Source organism: Bombus pyrosoma, linkage group LG15, assembly GCF_014825855.1.
Source record: "Bombus pyrosoma isolate SC7728 linkage group LG15, ASM1482585v1, whole genome shotgun sequence".
Taxonomy (NCBI): Eukaryota; Metazoa; Arthropoda; class Insecta; order Hymenoptera; family Apidae; genus Bombus; species Bombus pyrosoma.
In genome coordinates, this window is record NC_057784.1 from 9,873,174 (window position 1) to 9,894,154 (window position 20,981).

A 20,981-nucleotide genomic window follows, 5' to 3' on the forward strand; every position below is an offset into this window, starting at 1 on the left:
AGGAAGATAAAAGTATAACTGATACGTTAAAGTTATCCTTATTACGAGTGAATTATCGTTTCAGTTGCCACCATCGGTCTGGTTGGCCGGATTTTTCAATCCTCAGTCGTTGCTCACGGCCATCATGCAATCGACAGCTAGGAGACAGGAACTTCCGCTTGATAAAATGTGCTTGCAATGCGACGTGACGAAGAAGAACAAGGAGGAGTTCACGTGCGTGAATTTCATCTTATTTATTTGGAATTTAGAATTATCGATGAATTAAGTTAGTTGACCTGATCGTTTCAAGGCACAATTTTTTAATACATCAAATTATTTAACCGTTCTTTGCAAAAAACGACTGAAGAAAAAAGGAACGGAAACTGAACGAAATCGTTGCACGGACAATTATGTTCAAAATTGCTTATTTCAAGTTCTTCGTCATTTTATCACTCTTTCTTGACTGTTGTCTTTTTTATATATCAGGGCAGCTCCCAGGGACGGTGCATATATTCATGGGATATTTATGGAGGGAGCACGATGGGACGTGCAGTCTGGCATTCTAGTCGATTCGAAACCGAAGGAACTGTTTCCTGTGATGCCGGTGATCAACGTAAGAGCGATTACACAAGATAAACAGGACTTGAGGAATATGTACGAGTGTCCTGTTTATAAAACGAGAACTCGAGGACCTACCTACGTGTGGACTTTCAATTTGAAGACCAAAGATAAGGCTGCAAAGTGGACGTTGGCAGGTGTAGCGTTGTTGCTTCAAACTTGAATACTTGTAAGATACTGGTGACAAGAGTTTCTGCGAATAAATAATTAAAATAGGAGAGGGTGAACAAAACTTACGATGTAGATTTTAGTAGAAGATTTTAGTAGAGACGCGTTAAAGAAAACCCCAAACAGCGATTCGTTCACTGATTCCCATAAATACCAGGCCGGGCAATTGCGGCGGAGAAAGAAGAGAATAATTCGAGCGTGAATCTCGAAGGACCCATCGAACGAAACGGGATATCACGGGATGGGCTAATCGGCCGAGAGTTAATAAACCGTAAGACGATAGAAAATCGACGCGGTGGATCGTTCGGTTTCCGTTTCCTTCGAGGGACAGAGTATTCCGTGATCCGTGGAAGAGGAAGAAATTATCCGTTATTCGGCGAAACAAAAGGTCCCTCGAAGGTTTGCCCTTCGAAAGGATCGATACTCGCGGCTCCAGAGACAAAACAGGACCGTGTACGAAACGTTGGTCAATTTAATATACGAAGCAGAAAAGAGGGAGCGAAGGGTCGGAAAGAGAAAAAGGAAGGGAAAACGGCATGGAGCGAGCCTTGTAAAGGTGAAAACGCATAGAGGATACAAGGTTTGCCCACCTCGGGGACATAAAAGCTTTCAGATTGCGGCACGGGATCAAAATTGTATCGTGTTAGCGAGAGAAATTAGATTTCCTTTCCGCGAGAACGTCGAACCGCGCGCAAGCAGAAACGATCTCTTTCTTCCGCAAGCGGAGAATGGAATCCTATCAAATATGCAGAGGTTATTAGCTCTCGAAGGAGAACGGAAAAATGTTTACCCACCAACTTTCCCCAGGTTCCACCGTTTCTGGCTGGATATTATACAGCCTTTCGTCAAGCCTCCCTTTAAAACACAGGGACGATAAACTCTTGTTGATCAACTTGTTAACTAATGCAGGCGCGCCGCTTGTCTCCAACCGTTTCTTTCTCCGGGAACCGTGGATTCTTTAATGCGGCAAGTTTCCTTTGAAAGTCTGCTCTTTCGAAGATAACGAGCTACGTATTAAAGTTCCTGTTCAAAGCACCAAATTTTCGTCCGCTTCACAGTCCCGCCTCATAAACATTTTATAAGGGCTGATCAGAAACTAAGGTTCCCTCGGTAATAGTCCCTCGTATGTTAATTTAGCTTTCTTGTCCGTAGAAATTATTTGTGTCTCAAAGCGTTTAACGAGTACAACTCGAATCGTCGATTATTTATTTCGAGTATTTTCTAACGACGACGTAGCTTCAGACACGATCCCGTATATAGGTTCTTAAAAAACGGTTGAATATCTTTGATCGAATGAAAAGAAATACGTAGTTTCTTCGGACAGGAAATTCTTTCGAAATAAGAGACAGTGCGCTCTAATTAAGGAAAGCAAAATTAGTTTTCACTGGTTACACGCTATACGTCGTACTATTTTTCGAAAGATATAAATTCAGATATAGTAGTTGTACTCGTGTTTCGATCGACGCTACAATAAATTTTATACCAGTGCACCGAGAATAAATTCTACTTGTAGGTATCAACGTTATAAACGTTTGTTTAACCCGATACAAAAGTAAAGTTGAAGTCCGATGGTACGTGACCCGCGCAGAGTCAACTCACGAATCCCATCGAACCAAAGGGAGAGAGGAAAAAAGTGTCGGTCCCTCGCAGAGAGGTCGGTGATTGGCTGCCAAACACCCTCTTCGTGATTCCTGTCGATCGATTGGCCCCACTGCATCGGCTTCAATCACGGTTTTCATTAAGCCTCGCCGGACAACGGCGGCTAAAAGAGAAAGAGAGAAACCGAGATCGAATGCCCGGCGTTCCGTGCGTCAACCGGAGGAAGCTGCTTTCGTGGCGTTTCCACTTTCGACATCGATCACGGGAAAGACTTCGACCGATTAAAGATCAACCATTCTGCGATCGATCTTCTCCTATCTAGTATTCGTCCTATCACCTGTACAATTTCCTCGTTCAAAGACAAGTACTTTTAAAATACTGAAATGGCCAGGAGGGGAGGGGGAATAGCACTCAATTAACTTCCGCATATCGAGTCGAACGATAAGTTCATTCGTTTTTCATTAACGTATACATTTCGGAGAATGTTGTAAAAATTCTCGAAGAAAGGCGAAGATACGTGTACGCGATCTTTTTCCGAGTTAATTCTCCAGTTAATTTCCGCGTGTAATAAAGAAAATTTTCGAGGAACGAGAGGAAAATTTTTACCGATTGTTGCTGCAGGATTTTAAAACGGAATATCGTTGGGAAATTGATTAGGCGTGGGATATCGGTCTGGCCGTAAAACCGCGATTAATTTCCGGCTAAAACGTATCCCGACGACAGCTTAACGAGGCAATTTAACATCGAGTCGAACGATTACGCTACACACGAGCATCGGAACGCATTTCGGAGGGTATCTCGCGTATAATGAGCGATCGATACTCGGGGAATATAATAAGGACGCAGAAGTTGAGAATCCTGCAAGAACCGGGAGTTCCTCTTTGTCAAAGAATTCTTGCCAACCGGTAATCTTCCCCTCGGAATGCTAATTTGGCTGGCGTGGTTGGATCGTCGAGGCTCTCGCCCTCGCGACTTTCGAATTTAATTCGCAGGAAATTCCTGCCTTCGAACGGATTTCGTAGTGTACACGCACGTGGCCGTTTCGTGTATTTCGCATCCGCTTAGAACGCGATCGTTAACGGTGGTTGCTCGTTAACGTGACAAATCGCTTGTCAAGACGACGTGTCGCGCCTCCCTGCCTCCTATGCTTTGGATTAACCTTTGTCCTCGTCTCCGTGATTCTATTGATCGACATTCGACGATCGAGTTTTAGATACATACATTTTACTACACCCAAGTGAAATCACAATTTGATATGTTGACACGTATGGATGAGTTTAATAAATAGAAGATCAGCCTCTAAAAGATTACGGGATACGTCGCCCTCCTTGGCGAACATGCCCTATCTATCGTTCCGAAAAGTACTATTTCTCTTATAATGTAAGTTTACTCGAAAGATAGGAAACACGTGGAACCTTCAACGTATTTGAAGATATCTCAACGTATGTTAGAAAGTGAGGATAAACCATATCGCGTCTTAACGTTTCTCGCGCCTAACGCTTCATGAAAATTAAAGAAAGATTTCATCTTTCTAAACTACTGTAGTGATGTGCCTCTGAATAAATTAAAAGTAAAATACATTAAGGGACTTCTCAGCGACTATAATTTATGTGGAAAGTACATTTTAAACGCAGGAGTCATAGGCTTAAATAGCGGAAAATGTAGATCGTAATAAAACCATCTTGCTGTGGCACAGGAATCCTAATTTACCATATTTAGAGCGCAACGACGCTGCTTACGTATGTACCCCAGCAGCCTGTCTAAGAAGGGTAATTCTAGCCACGGGTGAAATCATTAAAAATGAGCAGTTAGGAAGAGTTAACGACGCCTTTAGCCATCGTAAAAGCCGAGCTACGTTCATTTTTCATCGAGGACGTCACTATGGGCTCGCGACTCGTTTCTTCAGTCAGGTTAATCATTTTTAAAGAGCCGACCGCAGGTGTCCCTTCTCGTGATCTTATATTAAACAAAGAGAGGGACGGCGAAAAGGAAAGAAAGGAACGACGAAGGGTTCGAATTTCGTAGGCATACGAGCGAGGTGGTTTCCGGCTGAGAATTAAATTTTTCGCAAGAGAGGGAAATCCCCTGCGTAGAGACACGCAGCAGCGAAATAATGAAACGAACGGGCTGGCACAACTTGCTTTGCATACGAGTGACATTTTTCACGTCTGTCAAGAATCTGACGCGACCCGGTGCTCCCCTATCCGAAATTAGAGAACCGTCTCTCGCGATCCATGCCACCGATTACCGCCCTCCAAACCTGCTTCCACTGTGAAAAACGCGAACAGCGCGCACTCCTGCATTTTTTCCTTTACTTCATTCAAGGGAGGAAGACATCGGGGGTTAGGGTCCACTTGACAAATCAACGAAATCTTCCCGGTGTCGTGGTTACGCTTCACGAGGTTCAGAAAGTTCGACACTTACGCGCAAGTGCAAATCGCGATTATACGTAAATCGTGAGACCAATAACTCGGTTCCTTTCGTTAAAAATCTCTCTTACCTTTTCCTTCCACGTGAAAAACATAAAAGTACGATAGGTCTCTTGACTCGACTTCGATGCACTACGATCCATCGTACGTTCGATAAACATTTCGCTCTATACGTTGAAACGCAACAGCAATGTCTCGCTAAAGCGCCAATGAAATTTCAAAATTTTTTATACAACGCATACAACGTGGACAGTTCTACGCTAAGCGTCCAAATACTTTCGTGAAATTACGTAGATTAACGTTGCAAATTAAAATATGTAAAAAGATACCAGTACGTATCTAGCCTCGTTATTACATAGACGACGATCGTTAATTCTCTTTATATGCGTTACATTCTGCCTGATGTCTAAACACCGGTGGATACCTGAAGAATAATAGTCAGGTATCCAGGCATGTCCGCCATAACTCTTGCACTTACTCCCGTGAATTTCCTCGCTAATGTTGTGCCAACAACGAGCATTTTTTTCCTCTCTCTCTCTCGTCGCGAGCACCCGCCACCGATAAATTCGTCGCCCTTCGTCACCGCCTATCCTACGTTTTCGAGCGCCACCCTCTCCGGTGGCGCATATTAATCGTCGCGGATGCAACGGTTCCACGCGATAGCTTTTTGTCTCGAATTTGCCGCATTGCAGGCCGCGATTCACCGCACGAGCCATTTCCTTTCCGATTCTCCATGGGAATCGAGTTACAAGAGGGAGAAAAATTGAAAAAGATAGGGGGAGAATCTTTGCAATTAAGCGTAACTTATTTATAGACCAAGCTGTCGAGGTCCGCTTTGCGAAATCAAAGGTGCAAAACCTTCGCAGACGAAGCGGAATCGGAGGAAAATTAATGAAACACCGAGGAAAGGGTCGCGCGCGCGCGACAGAGAGAGAGAGAGAGAATAAAAGGGATGGGGTAAAGGTGGTTCGTTCTGGGAGTCTCTGGCTAACTAGAGAGGCCTTTGAGCGTCTGAGTTCGGCTCAGCAGATCTGTAAACCAATCAGTGACGCCTCGTCGATACGTAAGGCTAAGTCGGCGTAACCGGATCGCTCGACTAAACTGCTTACTTGATTATGGCGTTAGTTAGCGCCCCGTAGCCGCTCGTCTGTGTCAAGGTGGTACCAACCCCTACATTCCGATCACGTAGATCGGTCCATTGACGATGGATTCAGCGCTGACATTTAGGACACGTTTCTTCGACATTGATTTTTCTCGTTCCAACCTCCCCTAAACGTCGTCCTTTATTTACTTTCCTGTTCAGGAGAATTTTTTTACCACTCTGACTGCTTAAATTTCCATTTTTTAAGAAAAACAACGTACGTAATATAATCACCGTAGCAGTCGTTCGCTCTAGGTTAGAAATAAAGCGCGTACACGTGGATCGGTGTGGCCCTCGGGAGATTGGAAGGGGAACACGGTGAAGACAGTATACGTAAGAACGGCCATTAAATTTTTTCTACGTAAATCCACACGCGCTGTTCTCTTCCACCACGGAAATACTCTCGGGATGGAGTTCGAGTTATTCGATAGATTCGAGCATGACCAAACATCTTCGATTCTACGTTTTCCCTGTTCTCTCTATGTCAGAGGTTTGCAGGATTTCCAAGACCTATCTATTGTCGCAATTAGATGGTTCGTTGCGATTATCGACACGACGTCGTCCGATCTGTCGCGGCCAGGTCGCGTTATCGTTCGAATTGCCATCGAAATACTATCCGTTTCCAACCAACCGTAACGACAAGGAAAACGATGCTTTGACCACGCGTAATTATTTCTTATTTTGTCGGAAGAATTTTGTGAAACTGAGAAATTGCGTTGGTGAGACAAATCGTACGAATAAAAAGATATAATTTATAAATATTTAAAAATTCGTCTGCTGCTTTCCTCGAGTCTATTCTAGCGGTCAATGTAACTTCGCTAAAAGTTTGTCTACTTTTTGAGTACTCTACGTGGAACTTTCCTATAATCCAATACTTCTGCGATAATAATAATTCAACAGAAGATTTAATGTCAGCGTCTCCTTGGGAATTATTTACACTGAAACCTAAGTCAAACATCGTAAAACAAGATGACGATTTTCCTTGAAAAACAACGTACTGTTTGATCGTAAAATTCGCTGATTTCGGAGTGGCTTGGAAATAGCCGGTGACGCAACTTTCGCCAGGCAAATCGTTCGCTAATGTGCTATATACCTCTGTCTCTTTCTCTCTTATCGTCGCTGGAGGAAAAAGACAAAGGCTAGTTCCTCGAGGATCGTTCACGGAGAAGCTGGGAATACCGGCGTAAACGCGAGTTCTTGCTCAGCTGAGTCTAACGTACGAAGGAAAAATATCGTTGGCTAATATTTACCCACCGACAGCACTACGATTGCGAAGGAGCATTCTTACCGCGAATCGTTTATCGTTAATGCGATTAAGCAGACACGTGATTCACTTCAAAGTAGACGTTAATAACGTTGACAATAATATTGACGAACGTGAGCCGAGAATTATCGAATTTTCGAAATACACAGGCAAATCGTTTGTCTTCTTTACCCTCTGTTCTTGATCTTGAGATAACTCGGGAATTATCGGTTTTTAAATATTTGCACGAATAATATTCCACCGAACGGAAATGTAATAAAGATACTCGCGCGTTAATTTTTATTCTTCGACGCTGCTTTTATTTTATTTAACGCTATTGCTGTAAATAGCGGAAATAATTTTTTGGGATTCCTAGCAGCGTCGAAAGTGTTTGTCGCTCCTTGACTTTTTGACAACAGCAAGAACGTACATTTCCCCTACCTGCCGATATTAAAATTCATGTAGCATATTATACATGTGTGAAACAACATAAAATGTCTTTGGTACGAGTCGCCGATAGTTCGTACAAGTATACAGCAATGTTTTTACGATAAATATACCATACTATGGTCTATGTATGGAAATGAAGAGCGTAGCGATAGTCGATCATGAATATACCTGTGCACGCGACGCGACCCGAAATTCGTCGATTTATAGCCAGTGTTTAATACCAAACGGGAGGTTGGAGGACTGTAAATTCCATGGATGGAGCGGCGAAAAGCGGTGGCAACCCTTCGGCAGGCCATTCTCTCTGTTTCAGGACGTTATCGCGTCTCCCGCAGGGAACGCGACCGGCCTCCGGAGATTATCCGTATTGGGGAGCGAAGCACGCGGTGTCGAGACAATGCCGGGATTTTCGGCCCGCTCGATGCGCCTCTGTTCCTCTCGATCCCGACTCCCTTCGTAGTTAGCGGCATGCGTGACTCCGCGAATGGATCTCGCGGGGATTTTGAGCGTGCACGAACGAACAATCCTCTATGGAGGACGGGCAAAGGTCCAAGGCCGATCGATTCTACGGATTTTCCTGAAATTGATGGATAAGGAAGAGCCAACAGGATCTCGACGCTTGAACATAGGATACGTCGCTCGAGACTCGATACATCGACGATGTTAATGAGAAACAGATCTACCTCGTAACTGATAAAGTATAGAGACAATGGAAACCCAGAAATTATCATTTACGGTCAAGTATTTCGATTTTGTTATTTGTACGATTGATATTTACATTTCTAACGATCGGCCAGATAAAGATAAAAAATACACTGAAGTCGTTGTTAAATCGTTGAAAGTTCGATATCGAGTAAAAGTTCGAATGCTATAGGGGAATCGGCGATTCGAAACGGCAGACTCATCGATTCTAGGATTACGATTTACCAAGCTGCGTTATATCGGAAAAACAAACAGAAAGGAAGATTGCGTAAAAAGCGAAGCGGGAAAATCGAACGATAATAAGTTACGTACACGCGCGGTAATAATTTACGCAAGTGCGGCCATTAAACAAAGCGCAAACAGTGGCGATAAATCGCGGAAAGTACCTGTCGTAAAATATCGCGGCGTATTTTTTTCACGGCAAATATCCATGAGAAACACGAAGTTATTTCACGCGCTTCCTTTTCGTTCGAATTTGTTAGCATCCGTGATATATATCCACTCACTCTTTCGGGCTCTTTCGGTGCTAGCGCTGTTTCCGGAATTCTTCAGCGTTGAATCTCGATGGCGAAAGGGGCCGTGAGCCCGTTAAATCTCCGCCAGCGGAGATGGTTTCTTTGACCGACACGGCGAATGTCATTTTTCTCACGGGTTAGTCGATGCCCCGAGCTATCGATATCATTCGCAGACTTCCGCTATACCAGCGCAAACAAACGCCCGCGTCAGCCGATCCTCGCGGACGAGGTCCACTTTACAGAGGGTGAATTCTCTTAACGTTCTCTCCTTCCATCCCCTTTGAATCCTCTTAGCGCTTCGGGGTCGAGCAAAAGTACCTTCCAGTCGATCGATTTCCATCGAAACGGAATCCGTTTCTTCTCGCTCACGTCCAAGGAATCGTTCTTCTTAACCGAGTTCTCTTTGACGGCTTTCGATTCAGGTTAGAAGAGGATTTAGGTCAAGTGTAACCTTCGATCGACATCGTTGGGTTAAGAAATTTAATTTTAAGATATCTAATCTTACTTTTTATTCTTTGTACGTATATGAAGTTTATTTGCGATCGATGCCACAGTTACAAAAGATTACGAACAAACGCGGTGTTGGTAATTTAATTTTATGAGATAGAAATTATCGATAATAATTTTTGCCGTGCAGCGTATAAAAGATTAAATAAAACCATATACATACGTGTTCTAAAGTTAACCCTTCGAACGATCGCTAAAGTTATCAAACTTGCTGGATAGAAGCGTTCATCCTTTTTACGGCTAAAATTTGCATACGTGTGAATCCATGGAACAAACTTACTTTTGACTCTATTCCTAGAATTTCCAGAGTGCCCTTAGAATTCGAGAGACGGTGGAGAACACGAGGAAATATCGTTCGTCGAGTTCCTCGAGATGGGACAGAAATTTTCATTGAGCCCACAAGTGGCTCGTTACTCGGGCCTTCTTTTTTCCTCCCCTTTTTTCCTCCGAACGAACCCCCATCGACTATTTCCCGAAATGGGCGTTCGTTCGTACGAATGATCGGGAAATCGATTGGAAAAATGATTGGGTGGCATGTCGGACAGAATCGTCGGATCCGTCGAGCGGGACGAACGAAATAACGGCCGTGAGCAAGATAAATACGTTCCTCGGCAGAGGGGGAATGATAAAGAAACGACAGAGATTTCTATTAGCCTCGACAAGGATCTCTATGCTCGACAAACTTCTCGGTTTTCATTCTTCGATCAGCGTAACGAGCCAGCCAAGAAATCGATTCCGCTGGTACTTTCGCGCGTTCGCCACGATCGAGTCACGAACGATAATGGACATCCAGCGGAATATATCCTCGCTAGTCCTGTATTGATTACCTATAAACGCAGCCACTGCTGATCCTTCCGCGTGAATAATCGTGTCATTGCATCTACTGTAGCATGCAGAGCGAGTAAAAAGTCTCGTAATGGACACACGTGTTGGAAAAATCTACACTTGGAGATATACGGGAATTTTTAATATATTTTTATTTTTATATATATTTTAAGATATTTCTTAAAAATACGTGCTACACACATGAAACATACTCGTTAACGCGTTTTTGCGAATATGAAATGTATTCATTAACACGTGTGTACTGAAAGTTACACGAATCGGAATACAAATATATTTAACGCGCCATGTAAACATAAATTTACCTTTTTAGAGGTTCTATAATTACATTTTTATACAATTTAACACGGTCGGTTAACGCGAATAAACAGGCATACTCGTTTCACTCGCATCGAATATTCGTACAAAGTCCGCTGTTTGAAAAGTGTTTTTTTTTTCGGGATTATCGTTTCGGTGGATTTTCCTAAAACACGCGTGTCATTCCGAATTCCATCACGAAATTCTAGCTTAGGTTATTCGAGGAAATTCGTAAATATTACCCCGTGCGAACACGCGAAAGTAGGATCGAAAGGAGAGGAAGAGTCTTGGTTTTCACGGGTCAAAATGGTATTGGATCGAATGGTCTCGCGAGAGTTTGCTTGCCTCTGTTTACCCGGCTTTTTTCCCATCTACCCTCCTTTTCATTAATTAGCCCAGGATAAATACGAGCCGATTGAACAGCCTGCTTCTCTCTACACGCGCTAGCCCCTTCTCGTTCAGCCAAGAAGCCACGGCAAAGCCCTTCAGGCAGTATTTCCTAATCCACCGGAACCACCGTCAAGCATTTGCCTAGAAAGTATCCTCGTACGCTTCATAATACCCCTAACATTAGGGGTGAAGCTTTTTTAGCCCGACTCTACTATATTCCAACTACATCCCCTCGTGTTCCGTGTTAAGCACGTAAAACACACGCTTCGGATTTCTTTACAGTTCGATAAAAAATCGTGTTCTAATTGAAGGGCTCGCGATAAAAACGGCCCTTGTCTATGTTTGCCTTCTCCCGGCAAAGAATATTTTAACTAACGTCTTTAATTTCCGCATTTCCATCTCTGCGACAAAATATTCATCGTATCGTATTACGTGATCAAAGTCCACCGGTAAAAATACCAACGTTTTCTAAAAAAAAAAAAAAAAAAGACAGGCGAGTACAACTTTCAGCGGATGAATCGAATTAGATTACATTTCTTTACTCGTGCTTATAAAACTATGAATTTGATCGAATGTCCGCGGTCCAGCTGCAAGTTCCCCCGTTACCTGCTGTCTGTTATTTGAACCGTCAATCTACGCGTAACGAAATAGTAGCCTCGAAAGAAAAGTCCGTGTTTCAAATCATAGGTTCGTAATTGTACGTATGTCGCACTCAAAAACCGTATATACTTTACAATAGAAGGAACAAAGAGACAGTTCCCCTTGTAGATCTGGTAGGAAATCCCGCAAAGACCGAATTATAGGTGGTGGAATTTCATAGCGGAATGTCGCTTTGATCCAGTGTTCGTTCGAGCAAATGGAGCGTTGGCCAAGAGGCAGGAATAAGCCCGCGATAATAATATACGCAGTGCGTAAAACGCGACCGGAATATGACTCTGTATCTCGTCCTCTTTCAGTTTCGTCTGCCTAACAAAGATACGAGAAACTTGGCACGGCGTAGTTGATCCGGCCGCGGCCATGTTGCTCGCTGCGGAAATTTCGCAGTCACCCCCTTGTCGGTCCTCTCCCGATAACAGCTTGCACGACAAGTGAACTAACAAAGGGGAGTAATCTGCGTCCTGGAAATTCGCCTGCGGAATTTCTGCCCACGGTCTTTCGGGAATCTACGTAAGCTCTCTGTTGAAACTTTTTTGCAGCTTTGTGGGACAAGAGCGGTGCTAAACCGCTATACTGTTCTTTCGCCGAAGAACTGACAGATCTTCGTAAAAACATGAAATCATACAAATTCTCGCAGCGTGATCGTTAGCGAAATTTTATTCTTGCATCTTTTGTACTTTTGCATCTCCAAATTTCCTTAATAATTATTAATAATTTCTCCAGAAAATATCTACGCACGATGCATCAAATTTGTAAAATCGCAAAAGTGCCCCCCTTCGTTTACCAAGCCTCGTAGATCGCATCAATCTTACGCAAACACGTACGTAATCAACGGAATGCGGTGCAACGCGTCGTCGTTGGGTATGCAACGAGGGAATCAAGGTCACAGGGCGAAAAACGGAGCGCACGTGGCACGCGACGCATTTTCACAACGATGTGATCGTACAGATGGGGCGGTCGAACGCAGGGGTGAGCTCCAGCGGCCATGTCGGTTCCCAATTAAACAAATGCCCGCTGGAAACTCGAGCAACCCCTCGAGCTTGCTTCGTCTCTCTCTCTCTCTCTCTCGCAGACGGTCTGTCGTTCTTCGTTCAACCGCAGAAGGGGAATCGGCGGAGCGCACGTGTCGAGCAGCATGCGAAATTCGAATCGAGGCTGGTTGCTCGCCAGTGTATGCGTTTACATAGGCTCTACCTTTCATCTCTCGAGTGCGTTACACGCGCGCGAATCGCTGCCGGTCCCTCGCGAGTGTTACCACACGCGTGCAATCGTCTGCACGTGCATGGAATTTCTAATTAGCCATCGTTTACAGACTGCCATCTTATTGGAAAGAAGCTTACTATTGATACGATATCGTTTCGTTTATCGATGTTTTATAATTGCTTGAATACAGCTACGGCAAATGCAGTTTTCGAATATTTCGAAAGAATCGAATGCAGCAAGTAGAACTTGGTTTATTATCAGAACAGAACGAGGGTCAAATTAGTTCCGATAGCCAAGCAGTTCCGATAACAGAAGCTTGGTAGGAGGTATACCCCCTAGCTTTTTTTGATACATGCTTCGTATAAGAAAATGTGAAGCTGTGAACTCAATATCGATAACGACACTAACGTTACGAGATGGTCGAACATTTTAAAAAATATGTCTTTGTGTAAAACGTATGATTCGATGCATACATCGCAATGTATTTCATCTATCTCATCGTGTGTAAGTCGCGTGATACTTGCTGATAGAACAAAGATGGTTAATCGACCTGGCAGACGCTCCTAAATGAAGATTTCTCCGCAAACAAAACACCACGGCGGTATAGTAAATAGATCTCTCGTCGAGTCCGAGAAAGCGAAACGCAAACAGCGGTCTCTGACGCAGATAACCCTTCTACTTGTGACGAGAAGCATTCGAAGACGACAGAGACTTAAACACTAGGATGCGATAAACTTTTATTTCAATTGACATTATCGCTGGACCTTTCTTAGTTTATCGCGATCTCGTGACTCGTTTCATTGGACACGAAACAAGGAAAAGGAAGGAAAGAGGGGGAGGCAGCGGAGGGAAATGTTGCGAGGCCCGAGCGTTTTCGACTTGTGCGTAAATTACATTACGCGTCCAAATATTGGAGCGCCTCTTCTCTCCTCGAGACGGGTCAATCTGTTTGACTTTGTAACTTGTTCTTGCGCACGGAACTCGCTTTCGTACCGCAACGTCTGGCTCGTCAGCAGTCGGACAATGGCTGCTCCCGCTAATCCCGAAAACGGCTCAAAGCAAATGTTTTTGTTAGGTTCCGGACGATGGAACGAGTTGCGACGTTTTATAATTTTTAGAAGAAGTTGAGAGTGCCACGCCATGCAATAATGCACGATAATTTGTATGGTTTTCGCAGTCGGTGCCTACGCTTCCGATCAGAGTTTCTGCGACGCAACATTGTTTTCACAAAAGCTGAATCGTTTGAAATGAAACTTCTAGCGTTTGATTTTTTAATCCATTTTTTATTTTAATACAAATAAAATAAAAATAATTCGAATATCCGTTAATTGGAAGATAGAACTATTAAAATAATATATGTAAGCAAGAAATTAAGAATTTTTCGTGACGAAAAGAGTTTCGCGGAAGGGGGCAACATTTGTACTCTTATTCAATACTTTACGTCTTGACGTAACGATGACGCTTTCTTATTTTTATAATAAATCGAACTTCACACTCGAGGAACAAGAAAATATGTAGAGGAAAGTTCAGCACCGTGTTATCTACATTTTTACTAGATAGAAGATCAACGATGATGGTTCCTGTATGTGTTCCTGTAAGTGCCACTATCAAAAGCCAGAAGTTTTAGAGAGTTGTTTCGATCTGATGAAAATCTGAGCGATCGTCGAACGTTTGTTATCACACTGGCTTATGGGAACACACATGCCAGTATCACCGCCATATCTGGCGTATCCTTCTATGCAATAACAGGCATCGTTACATCTCTAGAAACATAACATCAATGACGTCCATATTCCTAAACTCATTGAACGAAACTGATTTCTCGATTAATTTCAACTCACGATATTCACAATGGGACAACGTTGACCTAAAGTAGCGCAAGTTGTTTGACAGGCCGATCCACAACGATATTCCTCGTTTGGCCTGTTACAGGCTAGTTTTCTAGCAGATGTAGCTAAAAAAATTAATTTATTAATTATTAAATTAATTGTCGTTATTAAATATCAACTATCTAACGATCTAATATTATTGGAATAATTCTTAAAATTTTCAAGTGATAGATTCGTTTAATTATTTTTTATTGCAAGCACTGTGGATTGAAAATCTAAAATACTAAACACAGCTACACCTGCGCAAATAGATAGACATCGCAAGACTTACCAGTACAGAGCACCGTTAAAGCGATGAACAATACACAAACGAATCGAAACATGTTAGCGAAATATGTACCGTTAGTTTGTTAGTGACCTTATTTAACTCAGAACTGGCGAATACAGGCGACAATAGCAGCTTATATACGTAATATAATACACGTTACGTATATATGTTTTTCCCCACATACTGCATTCAATTTAAATAAACACAAAGTAATTACGGCAATATAGTATAACTTCACGTTTTTGTGTGCGTGATTTCCCTCTTTCCTTCTATTAAATACAGTCGCAATAGTTTATGCACGTACATAGATAAGTAGACGATTATCAATACGAATTAATCATCGAACTGACTGCGTGAATAAATTTCCCTTAAATCCCCTGAATATATTACGAAACCTCGCGTTCTTTTTTATTGTTGAGATTCCTTTCCTGTTATCATCTCGTCGCTTCTATCTTTCTACTATCGCAACTGTTTCCTTTTTTGGTATTTTAAAGTGGTATTTTACGTTGCTGGTCACTTTCATAATCATTTCTTGCATAGTATTTACAAATATGAATTTGCATAAACACTCGCACTCTATTCGTACTCCGTCGTGTAAAAATTAAAAGTGACTCATTTTCTGTTCCAAATTAACGAGATAACACGTCCAAAGTGGTCATGAAAATGACATTACCTTCCACTGTGCGAAGACGCAACGATGTAAAAATACCACGGAGTTTTGTTTACCGTTTTCACGAACATTTTTCCGCTTAACTCAATGTCGGGTATTCCTACGTTCGTGCATGCACGCGAATTATTCTTTATCTAAAAAATTCCCTGTCATATTTATCGTGCATGACCATTTAGGGAGACTCGCTTTTTCGTGGCTTGAATCGCGATGTCCTCTATTATACGGCTTTCTGTAGATGTAAACGCGTTAAAGTTGATGATTTATATTTTTAAAGAATCGCTAATGTTACGACATAATAATACCACTACCAGAACAATCTCTATTTTACGTATAAATATCTATTATATTATATATAAATTATCAAGTTTTACGCGTCATATCATGGAGGACATCGCGGCTTAATGACACAGTTCAAGCCGTAAAAAATGGGAATTCCGTTAAATGATTATGAGTAATCACGGTAGATACAACATGCAAGTTTGCAAATAAACAGCAATTCGCACGCACCTATGAGCGTACCAATTATCTTTTGATATTTACTTTGAAATTTGTTATTATCATATTTACAAAATGACTAATCGGTAAATTATCGTGCGAAGGAACCAAGAACAATGAAACGGAGAATTTAATAAAAAAAAAAGCCGGGATGACGTAGAAAATTCATATATTGTGCGTATAAATTCAATCTGAGCGAGTCATTAAAATTTGTCTAACGTTATCGCACTAAGTTCACAGATCATCTCTGCCAAGACTATTTTCTCAGTGAAAATCGTGTATATGTATATGTTACAGATGTTGATCTATCCAGTGGGAATGGAAACGCCTCGCGTATGAAGTTGTTTAGAAAAACTTGTTTGAATGAATAGAAAACGTTTAGTATTGTTGGGAGCAGAGAGACGCTGATTGGACGCGTTAATACCAGGTCAGTGTGTCAGAGCGGGCGTTTCATGGGGGGCAAAATGGTGGCCCATGGTTCGGTACAAAGGAACCATGCCTGCCTCCTGTGACGTGACATTACAGAGGGGTGCGAAGTGGAGTAAAGAACGAAGGGAGGTCGGCGTGCAAGGAAGAGGGGAAACACTAGCCGAGGAGGGTAAGTCGAGCAATTTCAATCAAGTTTTCCGCTGTCAGTGACTACTGGTCCTTGCTGACGAGAAACCAGGTTCCCTTTCAGCTTGACAGCGTCAAATGAAAACGCTAAGTACATGGAACGGATCGATATCGAAAAATGGCAGGGTTTATCGATGGTTCTCTTCGAGCGATTAAAGTTAAACGTTGCAAGGAACTGCGATTAATACGTACATTTGGTGTACCATCGCTTTCGTGCTGAAATACGAAAAAAAAGGAGGGAATTATCGATAAGAAATAGAAAGGAACGAGGTAATAAATTTCATAAAAGGGCGTTCGATTCTAGAGAAACGAATTATTGGATAGGAGGGGTGAGCGTAGAAAGGAAGCGAAATGGAGAAAGTCGGTGCTGAGTGCTCAATAATAAATAGCATTTTGACTGTCGGATATTCGATTGTAAGCGCTGAGTTTCGCTGAATAAAACGCGGGAAAAGAGGAACTCGACCCTCGAGCGCGACAGAGAGGAAACTTCGAATTCCTGGCTCGTTGTCTCGGCCGACAACGTAATGGCATTTAAGGTAAAAGCAAACGTCGATAGGAGAAGCTCGGCTGGATTGATCGCTGCGCTTGACAAAGTGAACTCGCGACTCTAAAATTTGCCAGTCGAATCGAACGAAGCTCAACCCTTTTCACCCGTTCGAATCGTCGCTAATTGCAGAGTCCTCGCAATACCTCGCGATTGTCGGATCGATACGGCAAGAATCGTCGAGTCGACGCAGCGATTCCCATCGAGATCGAGATTAGGCGAAAAAAACGTTTGTCCTGGTAGCTTTTCCGATAGCTCCTCTTTTGTGCGTATTTATTTAACTTTCCAATTTTATATGGCAAATAATTTACAGCCATAAAGTTAAAGTAAATTCATTATAATTGGCAGTTATAATTTGAAATAAATACAGGAGAATTAACAAAAATGTTTTCCCATGTATTGAACCGTAGTATATAGATGTCAGAAAGTAAAAAACTTTTGGCCTAAAACAAACTGTCAGCTTTTTACACAAGTATGACCATCCGTATGCAATGAATTAGACCGTAGAATCACTATAAAACAACAGTAAACACTAAAGGAGACTGATAGAACAAAAATAATCTTTAACCGTAAACTACGTAGTAAACGGCTTAGAACACGTTGTTGAATAAAAACAACTCCTGACAAAGTCAAAGTCTATGCTAGTGTCCGAATATTCTCGTGGCCAACTGCAAATATAAAGATACGAATTTGCATGAACATTCAGAAACGAGCGATTAGTGCAGTTTACGGTTATCGTATTTCGCGAAACTTGGTATTTTGCGCAGCGGGATTGGAGATTTTCCATACGTATACTTCGTCTTAGAGATATTTTTCTCGTTCTAATGCATACTTGGTAATTGGATCCGGTTAATATTACGATGGTAATTATTCTTATAGTTGCGTAACTAGTTAAGAGCTTAATATCTGACCCGTCGCGACAGTCCTCGTTTTAATGTAATTTTTACGTAACATTGGGTCGCGGATAATAAAATAAATAAATAAATAAATAAATAATTATCAGGTTAAATCGAATCGAGATACTGTTAAATAGTTCGCAGAGAGACGACGCCTCTACATCTATGGGTCATCTACGAACGTCGTCGAGCAAATGAACGGACGAAGAATTTTTGCTGGTGTATTAGCTGGTGAAGAAAAGGAAAATGACGTAAAGAGAAACCGAGATGCGAGAGGATGAACAAAGATCATCGACATGATCAGATGAAAGAAACGAGAAGCCGTATCTAGGTTTCGTAACAGTAGTATATAGTATATAAAGCCAAGTATTTCGATAAGTTTGTCAGTAGTGTCAGTCGTAAGCTGTCTCGTAAAGGAATCGATAATGTCTCGCATCCTCTTTGTCTTCCTCGCCGTTATGGCTATCTTCTCCAGTAAGTATTTATTTATTTATTATTATTTAGTCCGTGCCTTTTGGCTTTGGACGAACTTTTGGCTTTACATCTCTTACACTTATTTCGCTTCTTATATATCTACCTCCCCTGTTATCTACTCTATTGTATTTATTTTATTTATCTTTCTGTTATCTACTTTATTGTATGTATATTGCACTTCCTTAAATTTTCTCCAGTAAGTAACTTCTGTTAAAGATTAACGCGATATTTCATATAATTTTACGTCATTAAAAACAAAACATAGAATCTATTCAAAAAGTAGAGAACAACTCTCTTTATTTTGTCTTCCAACGGATACAGTCACATATCTCTGTATTTTTAATTCTCAAAACGTATGAATAGCTCATTCACACTACGAATCCGTTCACTTTTTGACTCAATTGTTTATTTCTGTAATAGAATATTTGCTTACGTTTTCAAGCCTTGTATACGTTGAAATATCCGACTCGGTCGCTTCCGACATTCGGTTTCGTCAATGGTACGAACTGATATGAACTGATTCAGCACCAGACGCTGAATTATTGACAGGCGTCCGCTTAGATTTTACTCTTTTAATTGTTTTCATAAAAATACAAATTTATATAAAAATCTAATCGTTAGCGGATCGATTGGAGATACGGCGAAAAATAATACAATGATATCGTATTGCTACAGCTTCGTTTGGTCAGCAATGTGGACTGAATGAAGAGTTTAAATCCTGTGGATCATGCGAGCCCACTTGTGCCAAGCCACGTGTCACCATTTGTACCATGGTTAGTATTAACATTTGAAAAACATGTCAGAAGGACACGATGAATCGATTTTTCTTAATTCGTTAGATTTACAAATGCAAGTTCCTTAAAAGCAAGCAATAAATCTATGGAATTTTGTAAACAATTGAGTAGAGAATAATTCTCGGAATATTCAATAGGATTACGAAAATACGTACTTAATAAATTCCAAAGCCAATAAAGTTTCTGTAAGGTAGAATTGATCGTTGAATTTTAAAAGTAGTTACCATGTGTCTTGCTTGTGGTTTTCATTTGTATTTATATAAATTTAATTAACGACAACGTTACATTTATTTGCTTTCATTTTTATGGTTTTCTCTGTTCGACGTGTATACTAATTTTTGTTCTTTCATTTTTTTTAGGAATGTAAGATCGGTTGTCAATGTAAGGACGGATATTTGAGAAATGGCGAAGGAACTTGCGTTCTTCCAGAAAAGTGTTAACTTCTTCGTTTAACTTATTTGAAATCTCTCACTCTTCACTTTCACGCTGGTGTTTGCAATCTCTTCGTTGCTACTTTTTTCTTTTCTTTTTTTTACTTTACTAGTTTTTAATGAACATTCAAAATGGAAATGTATTACACTATCTGTTCATGGATTAGTATTAGTCACAAGCTTACCTAAATAAAGACTATAACAATACTAGTAAACTGGTGTCTTAAATACCTACTTAAAGTGCATCGACCGTTCTCAGTAAGCAAATTCAATGTTTAGAGAAAAGAAATTAAGATTTCAGTGTCGTTTCCAACGTCGTGTTAGGTGTAAGTAAGTACTCTTGGCGCAAGATTAAAATTATAAACACAGGTTAATATATTTTAGAAATAAGCACATACATAGAGTTACACAACGAATTACTTGAAATTTGCATAGATTTTCATTGTTCATAGTTTTGTTTCCAGTAATAATTTCAAATTAAATTAAGTGCAATTTTTAGTAAAAGGTTCGGTTTTCTATCTATGCGCTCGTCGTTATAATTCTCCGTATTAAAGACAGCAAAACCCTAGAAAAAGTAAACGTACTTACCATGAAGATAAGCAACGACAACGAAGAGAAAAATAACAGCGGTACGAGACATGTTGGAACGAAACGTTCGATCACAGTTTGACTGCAATTATAATTGTAATAGTCTACTTTTAAGCTCGATAATTCGTCCTTCTTAAAAACGCTATCTTTGCTTATTATGTATTTATCGGTCTAATCTTTCACCTATTTAAATTTAATACACCTATTTAAAATTATCATCAGCCTACGAGTTTGTAAACTGTTCAAACTCATGGTCGAATCGATTACAAAAAAAAGGTAATTAATTATTCATAAAAGCACGCGATTATTAGATACTGAAAAGAGCGGAAATACAGTGAAAAACACGGCGATGAATTTGTGTCGTTAAAACTTCCTTCGGTCAACAATGTGAATTTGTCCTATGCTTAGTATTATTATATTGATACTATTAATACTAATATCAGTATAGTCTCATAACGAGTCATTTCGCTAGGTTTCCATTGAGATTCGTTATTTACTTTCGAACAGTCGTTTTAATACCACGAATCACACATAATATCACGAGATATAATAATTATGTAAGAAGAAATGAATAAAGAA

The 20,981-nt window shown here is 41.0% G+C and overlaps 3 protein-coding genes across 4 annotated transcripts in view; 2 read left to right on the plus strand and 1 right to left on the minus strand.

Annotated features, from left to right (window-relative positions):
- The window catches only part of LOC122575390 (dynein beta chain, ciliary), a 38,915-nt gene extending 20,525 nt beyond the window's left edge, over window positions 1-18,390 (plus strand). The window contains exons 36-39 of the mRNA XM_043744234.1: window positions 65-210; window positions 442-766; window positions 16,358-16,658; window positions 18,253-18,390. Coding sequence (XP_043600169.1) covers window positions 65-210; window positions 442-760 — 465 coding nt within the window. The 3' untranslated portion in view covers window positions 761-766; window positions 16,358-16,658; window positions 18,253-18,390. The remainder of the gene's footprint in view (window positions 1-64; window positions 211-441; window positions 767-16,357; window positions 16,659-18,252) is intronic.
- Window positions 14,001-20,836, minus strand: LOC122575400 (inducible metalloproteinase inhibitor protein-like). 2 transcript variants are annotated; one of them, XM_043744263.1, is made up of 3 exons: window positions 20,403-20,836; window positions 14,580-14,692; window positions 14,001-14,501 (listed from the first exon to the last, which is right to left on the minus strand). In XM_043744263.1, the coding sequence occupies exons 1-3, from the start codon at window positions 20,452-20,454 to the stop codon at window positions 14,346-14,348; spliced, it is 321 nt and encodes a 106-aa protein (XP_043600198.1). In that variant the 5' UTR covers window positions 20,455-20,836; the 3' UTR covers window positions 14,001-14,345. The 2 variants fall into 2 exon arrangements, with proteins under 2 accessions (XP_043600198.1, XP_043600197.1); XM_043744262.1 differs by lacking the exon at window positions 20,403-20,836 and adding an exon at window positions 14,899-15,058.
- On the plus strand, window positions 18,432-20,029 carry LOC122575404 (chymotrypsin inhibitor-like). The gene is made up of 3 exons (XM_043744268.1): window positions 18,432-18,589; window positions 19,265-19,362; window positions 19,743-20,029. The coding sequence occupies exons 1-3, from the start codon at window positions 18,541-18,543 to the stop codon at window positions 19,821-19,823; spliced, it is 228 nt and encodes a 75-aa protein (XP_043600203.1). The 5' UTR covers window positions 18,432-18,540; the 3' UTR covers window positions 19,824-20,029.
- Window positions 20,837-20,981: the final 145 nt, after the last annotated feature.

Coding starts and splice junctions, on each gene's coding strand:
- LOC122575404 (XM_043744268.1), top strand. CDS start 18,541: ATGTCTCGCATCCTCTTTGTCTTCCTCGCCGTTATGGCTATCTTCTCC. Junction 18,590..19,264: donor CGTTATGGCTATCTTCTCCA/GTAAGTATTTAT, acceptor GTATTGCTACAG/CTTCGTTTGGTCAGCAATGT. Junction 19,363..19,742: donor GTGTCACCATTTGTACCATG/GTTAGTATTAAC, acceptor CATTTTTTTTAG/GAATGTAAGATCGGTTGTCA.
- LOC122575400 (XM_043744263.1), bottom strand. CDS start 20,454: ATGTCTCGTACCGCTGTTATTTTTCTCTTCGTTGTCGTTGCTTATCTT. Junction 14,693..20,402: donor TGTCGTTGCTTATCTTCATG/GTAAGTACGTTT, acceptor TAATTTTTTTAG/CTACATCTGCTAGAAAACTA. Junction 14,502..14,579: donor GTTGTCCCATTGTGAATATC/GTGAGTTGAAAT, acceptor TTATGTTTCTAG/AGATGTAACGATGCCTGTTA.